Raw genomic sequence first — 10,769 nt, forward strand, 5'->3', positions numbered from 1 at the left:
AAGCCGACTGGACAAACAGAAAAAGGCTGGGAATAAAATGAGCCCTCTCCCTCTGATGAACCGAGTCTGAGGACCGTGTGCGCTAATGAAGGCGTAGTCACACCCAGCCAGTAAAATCTTGATAGATGTGTGCAGAGTCCAACTCATATCCTCCACGGAAATACCCTTAACCAGTGACCGAGAAGCCGCCACACCCCTGGTGGAATGACCCCTGAAGCCCAGAGGAGCCAGCAAACCCCTGTTCTTATAGGCCCAGAGAGTAGCCTCCTCTATCCAATGAGATAGACGTTGACAACAGAGAGAGGTTTACCCTTGTGTGGGGGGAACCTAGAACCCATTAATTTTGGAACGGGTCCGAATTGAGGCGAATCCACGAGCCGCCCAAACACGGTGAACACCATTCACCTCCATTCTTTTTGTGTGTGGCTGTAAGCCAGCGCACCAATGATAGCAAATGTCCGGTTGTCACTCCCTCCTTCCCTCCCTCCCTGGCTTCCTCCGTCATGTTGTTGACCTGCAGTTCTATGTTGCTACCACAAGAGGCAGTGGTCCCAGAATCTGCAGTTCTATGTTGCTACCACAAGAGAGATGAGCTTAGACAGGCTGGATCTAGCACTCTGAATGGTGTTAACGACATTCGGTGGCAGGCCGGCCGTATGTAGATTCATTCATCCTGTCAGGGGCTCGGGCCCAGAGATCAGCCCAGTCCGGGTGGGGATATAGATCTAGATATAGATATAGGGGGTATAGATCTCGCCGTGCGCTTGTGGATAGGAGGGCCCTGCACAGTGGGAGTTGCCAGGGCTGGCCAGACAGCAGTTGAATTATTTTCCGCCAGACAGAGATTCCCAGGCCTGTACGGGGCAATTAGGATGATAAACCGTGTTCTCTCAGGTCAGAGTGGGGGGGGGGTGGGGGGGGTATTAGGCTGAGTGGGAGGAATGTGTAAAGCAACACGACTGGCCACAGTGCGTCCACTCATAGAGGTGCCTCGCCATCCTTCAGAGAGAAAACCAGAGAGCAATGAGCACTTTCACGCAATGCCTAATAGCAGCTCGCTCCTATCTCTCCCAAATCTGATTGATCACCTGGGGATGGAGTTTTCATTCCCCCATAATCCCCCTGGAGAGTGGGTCAGTTCCCCCGAATTCATTACGCCCGGAAAGCGAGTCCAGGGGCTCGCTGCCATCACTGTGTACAAGCAGAGAGCATCTGTCACCCTGGCCGTTGATGTATGCCACTACTGTCGTGTTGTCCGTTCTGATAAGAAAATGGCGACCCTGCATAGATACGGTTCAATATGACCCACACACTGGATAAATGTTCATCTCTTTTTATTCAAACTTCACACACACAATCGCTTTAATGCAGCCAGACGTTTTGGCTTCTGCTTTTCTCGGTGGCTGCATTCAGTTTCAAGGCTAGATACACTTGACTGTTCGACGATGGAGCCGTAGAGCCCACAGCGCCTTCACTGCCCCCCCTGGTGGATGAAACCAGTGCTGCTGCTAGCACCAAAAAATGCTAATAAATCACAGCTGCTGTTTCAGCACTGAGTTGGGGCCGGATGTTTTGCAGAGGAAGAGGAAGAGACAAATTACAAAATATACAAGGGTCTCTGCCCGGGCCCTAAATATTTAAAACTTCTTACAGTACATTAAAAATATCTTTAAAATCAAATCAATCCAAAAACCACAATGCCTGAGTAGCATGCTTATTCTGCATCACCCGGGGCTTGAACTCACAACCGTAGACAGCAAGGGAAGGTTATATTCTTGTTCAGCCTATCTATCTATCTATCTATCTATCTATCTATCTATCTATCTATCTATCTATCTATCTATCTATCTATCTATCTATCTATCTATCTCTATCTGTCTGTCTGTCTGTCTGTCTGTCTGTCTGTCTGTCTGTCTGTCTGTCTGTCTGTCTGTCTGTCTATCTGCTCCATGCGTGACAAACTGTCTGGGGTTTGAAATGTTTCTTAGCTTGTCTTGCTAATTGCAGAGTAACTGCGCCTGTGCTCAATCATTGGCCAATCAATTAATTTGGCCGGATGTAGTCCTACTGTAAGTGGGGGTGGGACGGGGTTGACATCTCTGATTGGTGGAGCTTGCGCTGTTGCACTATAGGGTTGTGGGTAGTGTATTTTTTCCCCATATGAGTGCAATAGGGGGACAGAATGAGGAGAGAATTGAAAATACTGTTACAATTCAGTTTTTGAGATAACATTCTAAAAAATGTCTTAATATCTACGATGTCATGATGGATGTCAGGAAGACTAGCAACTGTCATAAGACAGTTAGCTAATGGGTATCCATTATGAAACATGAAACGTCATTTTTTCATGAACATTAAATGAGCGAGCATTTGCAGTAGCTGCATACAGTACTGTTTACAGTAAAACATTTTGATGTGCTGTGGGCTCATTTCAAAAATCTGTGTAGGACGTTTGTGGAGGACAGTCTGAAGATGCAGTGTAGCAACTGTGGTGTCAAATGACAAAATATGTAGGAGGAGATTGGTTTTACAGTTTTTTTGAAAAACGAAGAGCTGGACTTCATAATTCCTTCCAGTCCAATGCATATGGACGTTTCTACTCACTTGGGGCCTACGTTTTGGTAGTGGTTGCAAAGTGATAGCATATATGGCTGATTTGTTATAATTTAAAAAAAAGTTTTAAACAAAGAAAAGACGGTTGCTGTAACGCCACCATCAGGACTTTTGGCCCCCAATGCCAGTTGAGGACTTTTGGCATAGGACTGGACCTATGTGCAATGTTTGGTGAGTTTTCATGCATGGGAAGTCAGACTTCCTAGAGGAAGAATCCAATTCAGAAGATTCAGAATATTGGCAAATACTACAAGAGGGACTGGAGCAGCAGAGCTCTCTGGCCCCTAAAAATCATCTTGGCGCCCCTCGGCTATCTGGCGCCCTAGGCGACCGCCTATCTCGCCTAAGCCTAGGACTGGCTCTGACTGCACCCCAGCCTGTGAGAGACTCATCTTGTGAGGGCTGGTGCTGAACAGCTGTACCCAACAGCACGACTCAGGAGACGGTAATGAGGGAGTAGCCCAGTGTGGGTGCGTTTATTGTGGCAGAGGGAGAGTCTGGTTAGGCGGGGCATGGGAAACAGGCGGGTAGACGAGACGGACTAGGAAGAATAGCAACACGAGAGACTTCGTCACTGAGAACATTACCACATAAAGTATGGTGACGAACGCTTACAGCCAACACACAAAAATACGTTTTAAAGCCATCATGTTCAACTTTTGAAATGTAACTAAAACACGAAAATGCAAACATCTTTTAGCATGAGCTTTACTTCAGAAAATGGATTGCGATAATGTGATATACGTTGGGTGACTAGGTTAAGGAGATCAAATACTATTTAGACCGGTATGGTCCTTTAAGGTGGGACTGCAAGGATAGCAAGCACCCAGCACACAAATGCCAGGTAAAACAAGCCAAATAGCAGTTCTCCTTAACGTGTTAGCCACAGCCCTAAAAGACATCGTCCCACGTTCGTCAACAAAGTCCTTGACAGCTTGTCTGGGAACTGATTATCAGGAGACAGAACAACCGAGTTGTGCTGAGGAAAGCTTCTTAATTGTGGTCTTCACAGGGAAGTGTGCGAGACTGCCATACATGTGGGGGTCACTGCTTATTATAACCTCTCTCTCATATGACAGACGTGGTGTCATTGCTGCTTCCGTGGTCAGTCATGCCTGGAGCGTTTTCCCATAGTGACATTTGAAAGAAAACTGTCACTTATATTTCCGGTGTCTAAACATAAACTGTTTTTTTTTCTCTCTTTTTGTCTCTTCCAGAACAAATTTCAAGGATATGTCTTTGATTTTATTACAAAGCAAGCCTTTGACATTTTCATCATGGTCCTTATATGCCTTAACATGGTCACCATGATGGTGGAGACAGACGACCAATCTGAGGACATGAAGAAGATCCTGTACTGGATCAACATGGTCTTTGTTATTCTGTTCTCTGGAGAGTGTGTGCTAAAGATGATCTCACTCCGTCAATACTACTTCACTATTGGCTGGAATGTATTCGACTTCATTGTTGTTATCCTGTCAATAATTGGTAAGGTCCACCTTTTTATATAGCTGTGTTCGGAATCGCTCCCTATTCACTATATAGTGCACTATATAGGGCGTCAGCCATGTTTGTTTGTTGTGTCCGAATTCTCAACGGAATTCTTGTTCCCTATATAGTCCACTATTTATTACCCACAATTCACCTTGATTTGCAGGGAACAGTGCATGTACACTACATGGTGAACCCTATATAGGGAATAGGGAGTGAGGGAACGAGGGAGCGATTCCGAACACAGCTTATGTCTGTTGCACTCAATTGCAATATTGTGGAATTACTAAGTATTTTTCATTCTTATTTTTTCTCTCCAGGCATGTTTCTCTCTGACTTGATTGAGCAGTATTTTTTTTCGCCAACGTTATTCAGAGTCATCCGATTGGCCCGGATCGGCCGCATCCTCCGCCTCATTAAGGCTGCCAAGGGAATACGCACGCTCTTGTTTGCCTTGATGATGTCACTTCCTGCCTTGTTCAACATTGGCCTCCTGCTCTTCCTGGTCATGTTCATCTATGCCATCTTCGGCATGTCGAACTTCGCCTACGTCAAGAAGGAAGCCGGCATCGACGACATGTTCAACTTCGAGACGTTTGGCAACAGCATGATCTGTTTGTTCCAGATCACCACCTCGGCTGGTTGGGACGGCCTGCTGGCTCCCATCCTAAACTACAGGGACCCGGACTGTGACATCGGGAAGGAGCACCCCGGCAGCCTCTACAAGGGGGGCGACTGTGGAAACCGCATGGTCGGGATAGGCTTCTTTGTGAGCTACATCATTATCTGTTTCCTGGTGGTGGTCAACATGTACATCGCCGTCATCCTGGAGAACTTCAGCGTGGCCACGGAGGAGAGCGCCGATCCGCTGAGCGAGGACGATTTCGAGATGTTCTACGAGGTGTGGGAGAAGTTCGACCCACGCGCCACCCAGTTCATGGAGTACAACAAGCTGTCGGACTTCGCGCACGCCCTGGACCCGCCGCTGCACATTTCGAAACCGAACACGGTCCAGCTGATCTCCATGGACCTGCCGATGGTGAGCGGCGAGCGCATCCACTGTCTGGACATCCTGTTCGCTTTCACCAAGCGCGTCCTGGGGGAAGGCGGCGAAATGGACATCCTCCGGGGGCAGATGGAGGAGCGTTTCATGGCCTCCAACCCCTCCAAGGTGTCCTACGAGCCGATCACCACCACCCTTCGCCGCAAGCAGGAGGAAATGTCGGCCATTGTTATCCAGAGAACCTTCAGAGGCTATATGGCCAGACTCACTGTGAAAAGGGCCTCCACCACATTCAAGGATTTAGGGGAGGGGATTCAGGATGTGAAAAGTGCGGTGAGTAAAGATGACCTGGTCATAGAGAAGCTGAGTGAGATGTCGACTTCAAATAAGACTGGCATGACACCCTCCACAGCATCTCCACCGTCCTATGACAGCGTGACACAACCAGACACAAACAAATATGAAAAAGACAGGAGTGAGAAAGAGGTCATGGGCAAAGATGTTAGTGATGGTGGGAAATGAATCTTGGGGAGGTGCAACATAGACTTACAATGACCAATTGTTTACAGCCTTTTAAGGTGGCCAGTGTGTCAAGTGGACTTCCTTCCTTGGTGTGGATATCTATGCCAAACTGACAATGCTTACTTGAGATGAGATTTAAGGTTGGTGCCTGAAACAAGGAAGTGACTCATGTTCTCAGGCTGTTATGGGACCGTTTTCTTTTAGTTGGTATTACTGTGAGACAAAAGAAAAATGGTACACTGTTTGATAGGAACGGGCAACACTGTTCCTATTACAGACATGCGTTACCTTCTCTTGCAGCTACGTAGATCTATTAGTGCTGCATCGAGTGTCTTTCATTATACTTCAACTGCCATTTTACTAACTGATTTTTCTTACAGAATCTTGTTTTTAATTATATTATTTTCACAAATCATGAGTTGTAACTATTTTTGTAAACAGTTTTTTTTCTCAAAACAAGGGGTTTCATGTATTGCTTTAAAGGTTATCTTGAGAGGACTACTCAAGATCATAGGGGAATAGAAATGTATACAGTACTTTCATGAATGCTTACCCATCATTATGCATGTTATAATCCACCATCACTGATCTCTCCGTCTCTCTTTCTTCCATTGTGTCTGAAGGTGCTCGTTCTTCGATTTGTCCAGAAGCCGTCAGTAACACATTCATTCAAATCAGAACGTTCCTTTAGAGCATATTGTACAAACTCATCCATTTCAGAACAATAACACTTTGCCTACTGTAACACACACTTGAGAAAAGCATGTGGACACATTCTTGTTTCATTTCATTTCATTCATTCATTCATTCAGTCATTCATTCATCCATCCATCCATAAGAAACAGTTGTAGCTACGGAGATGTGGATGCATTCATTACAGTTTCACCTAGAATGTTCTCTGAATCTATTCAGCTCTTAGGTGGCTGCTAACAGGCCAGTGTGGTGGTGTTTGTATCTTCACAATAGTGAATGTTAAGACAAGCCAATGTAATTTGCACAGTATAACTGCATTAGGTGTCATCCTCCTCATGTATAGAGTACCACAAGTGAAGCACCATGTTCTGTGTGTGTTATGTGCTACTATCTTGCGGGGCATGTGTCTATGTGCTGCGTTTACTACAACATCATTGGTCACTACTCATTACATGTACCAAAACCAAAATGGCTTCTTCCAATACCCCCTTCCCTCTCACCTACCTGTTAATGTTGTGTATCAGCATGTACATACTCTTTAGTATATGAAATATACAAATATATTTAATATATGCTGTTCAATGTGTAATATATGTTGTTAATGTTACTAAGTATATATGTTTAAAAAGAGAGAGAGAGAAAAAGAAGATATATATATTCAATTTTTATAGCTCTTGTATGGACAAACAAATCAGAGTAAAATGCATCAAGCAGGTCCTGAGATAAAACTAGTTGATTTCATTCAATGACTAGTGAAGTACTGGAATATAGTATGAATGCACACCATAGCCACTTTTGTTATTCAAGCTCCACTGCACTTTTTCATTCAGAAACTTCCTGGGTGATCTAGTAAAATGGGAGTGTTTTTCTCATTTGATCCTTGCATATTTTTGTGTAATTTGTAAACTGTGGTCCCACAGTTTACCTCACATTACTTTATCATAATAAATATCTAAGATGGAAAATATGGACCAGACAATTCTGAATATGGTTGTCTCAAGGATAGTGTCGTAGCAGCACGAGTCCTTGTTTTTTTTTCCTACATTTGTTTACATTTTATAGTTCTTTATACTGTAGTTATATTATTTTTCATTCTTTTGACATTTGTTTTCCTAGGAACCCTTAAGCTGCATGGTACTGTATGTATCACAAGAACATCTGTTCATACATGTTATAAAATATACATTTATATACGTATATTTTGCATGTAATTAAACATTTACAATATGTATACATTACACATGCATAATGGATGTTTTGATTACAGAACATTTATCAAATTCCATATTTTCTATGCATTATGCGTGTAGTGGATGAGTCAACTGCATGCAAATATTGCTATAACCCATCTCACTGAAAAGCCAAAAGAATAAAGACTACATGTACCTCAGGTATGCCTGTAAAATACTCATTTATTCCAGTGCCTTCTACTTTTATTAACTATTTCTGCCAGATAAATTTGCTAATGATCAGTTTAGAATGAGGCAACCAAATGGAAATCATACTTGGTCATTTATTGCATGGCATTGAAAATAATATCTGGATTCCTTATAAAACGACCTACTGTAGATCACCATACCAATCCATCTGGCCATATATCTGTATGGGGAAGTAGATCACACTGATTAGCATGATGAGCAATGTTTCACAGTCACTGATGCTGATCCAAACCAACATCTGTCGGCATATGCTCAAGAGAAACAGGAGAAACCTGGTTAGATATGTTTTCAAACCTTTCTATGTTTTCTTTTCCTGGGCATGCATGTATGGGCAGTTCTTTCTTTTTTTGGAGGGATTTTGTCTATTTCCTTTTTCCTCAATCTTTCTTCTGTCTTTCAGCAGTACAGCATTTGTCATTCAGTTCCCCTCGACATGCTTTTAATATGGCTTTTCATTTGAAATCAACTAAAACAAACTAAAACAGTACTGATTTGTGTTTGAAGACATGTCCCTGTTTTACTGTATGCTGCTATGAACCCCCTGTGCCTGTCTTTGTACAATGCAAACTCCAATATGACTTATCAACATGCTGGAAATTATTATTGATTCTAATTATCATTATGGTACTGTATATACGGTACATGGTTACACTGTTCATATGATGATAATCTATGTTCTGCTACTAATCTATGTTCTGCAGCTTTATTTGATATGATTTTCTCCCCATAGCATATTGTAACTCTTCCTCAACCCTATGATGTTCTGTTCTGGAAATTAGGACTCTAAAATAATTGTAAGAAACTCTTTATTTGAGGAACTTCACCCATTTTAATTCTCTCATTCTGCTAGTAGTGCATTGCTCTGTTGTTCTCCACCCAATGAAATTGGGTTGAAGGGACATTAGATCAACCCGTGTACGTTAGTTAGTTCCCGCGTACGTTAGTTAGTTCCCGTGTACGCTAGTTAGTTCGTTCCTGTGTACGTTAGTTAGTTCCCGTGAACGTTAGTTAGTTCGTTCCCGTGTACGTTAGTTAGTTCCCGTGTACGTTAGTTAGTTCGTTCCCGTGTACGTGAGTTAGTTCCTGTGTACGTTAGTTAGTTCCCGTGTACGTTAGTAGGTTCGTTCCCGTGTACGTTAGTTAGTTCCTGTGTACGTTAGTTAGTTCCTGTGTACGTTAGTTAGTTCGTTCCCGTGTACGTTAGTTAGTTCCCGTGTACGTTAGTTAGTTCGTTCCCGTGTATGTTAGTTAGTTCCTGTGTACGTTAGTTAGTTCCCGTGTACGTTAGTTAGTTCGTTCCCGTGTACGTTAGTTAGTTCGTTCCCGTGTACGTTAGTTAGTTCCTGTATATGTTAGTTAGTTCCTGTGTACGTTAGTTAGTTAGTTCCCGTATACGTTAGTTAGTTCCCATGTACGTTAGTTAGTTCCCATGTATTTTAGTTAGTTAATTAGTTTGTTGGTTAGTCCATCACACCAGAGCCCACCACCTGGTGGCGCTTGGCACAATTAATTTTTCACATTGACAATTACATTTTGCTTTGTAGATAAACTATTCTTGAGCAAATTGATCACAGTGAAACTCTGAGCCATGCGAAATGGGCGAATCAAGTGAAAATTGCATTCGCTTGAGTTGTTCAACTTAAGCGTACATTTTGCCAGGCGAAAGCCAATCACCTTCAAGTATGGCTAGACACGTGCTACCATGCGCTGCATTGTGGGAAACTATTTTAAAGGGACTCCCGCACCAAAACGACTGCGCATGCTAATTAACTACCTCGACTGCGCATGTGGAGTCATGCTAATTAACTAGCTTTGTCTAACAAACTTGCTAGCGGTGTTGGTGTAATCAAACATGCTTGCTGTCATGTCACGAATTTTGCTTGTTCATTTTTCAGGCAAAGAACCTGCAAGCGATGAAACCCGTACGAGGAAAGCAAAGCGAACTTTCTCCATGCATTTGGTGGAAATAGCCTTTATAGGCTTGCACTATTGATGTAAGGAGGATCTCTGAACAGCTCTGGGTGCTCTGGAGATCCACGTTCACTGGCCGAGACTGTATTTTGAACAATGCACTCCAGAAAGAGCGAAAGTCTCTCAGAACCAGAAGAAGGCTGAATGTAATACAATGGTCAGGAGCCAAAAAATATATAATATTATTAATATAATATTACTTTGAATATCAGTCGGACATTTCACAAATCAGCATAACTGCATCTATTGGCATTGCCGTGACGCAATCAAACAAGTGTTTCAGTAAAAGTATAATCTGTTCTCAGGAGCCCGTCTTCTTTCTAAATCCACAGAGTTCAGAGCTTGAGGTGTTTAGCTGCTCTTTTAGTGCTTGTTCTAAATATTCTAAACAATTATCATTAGTTGTTATATTTCACATCATAGATCAGATGATTCTTATTTAGGTAGTTTGATCATGTTGGATAGACCAGAGATAGGCTATGGCTAGATGTGTCCAACTGGGACGAGGTTAGTCACGCCCCTAGGTGGGGAATCTGTGGGGATTGGTGGTGAATTTGACTGCTGAGCTCTCGACTCCCGTGACTGTATTTCAGGTACACACGCTCGCTCTTGCTCGACGGAATGAGCTCTACTGAATAGCACAGTTGACAGAAATCCAGCTTTGTGAAGCTCACACAGCTGTGCTTTGGAAACAGGGTGAATGAAACGTACTATACAGTATCATGCTACACAGAATCCTTTGATTTAGCTGCAGACCGGATGTTTCACAAACGCAGGAACAGAACACCTGCATCTGCTTCGTGTTGCCACAACACAAGCAAAAACCTGACTGGTGCACATTACATATTTGCTGGACAATTGAAGACTTTTCTGGATGTCCAGAAGTGAAAAAAAGTGCTCAGGGGCTCTTCCACTTTTCACACAGAGATTAGTGCTTCGGGAATTAAATCCTATGCACATACAATTAATAACACTTACAACTTTTCATATATTCATATAGAAAAGATCACGTTTTCACTCATGTATTACCTCAAAGG

At 43.0% G+C, this 10,769-nt stretch overlaps 1 protein-coding gene across 1 annotated transcript in view; it reads left to right on the forward strand.

The window, feature by feature from the left end:
* scn1laa (sodium channel, voltage-gated, type I-like, alpha) overlaps positions 1-5,629 on the forward strand; it is a gene marked incomplete at both ends in the record, with an annotated part of 31,160 nt that extends 25,531 nt beyond the window's left edge. Inside the window, 2 exons of the mRNA XM_084442951.1 lie at positions 3,831-4,101; positions 4,425-5,629. Coding sequence (XP_084299077.1) covers positions 3,831-4,101; positions 4,425-5,629 — 1,476 coding nt within the window. The remainder of the gene's footprint in view (positions 1-3,830; positions 4,102-4,424) is intronic.
* Positions 5,630-10,769: the final 5,140 nt, after the last annotated feature.

Source organism: Borostomias antarcticus (genome assembly GCF_949987555.1).
Source record: "Borostomias antarcticus genome assembly, chromosome: 9".
In the NCBI taxonomy this organism is placed as follows: domain Eukaryota; kingdom Metazoa; phylum Chordata; class Actinopteri; order Stomiiformes; family Stomiidae; genus Borostomias; species Borostomias antarcticus.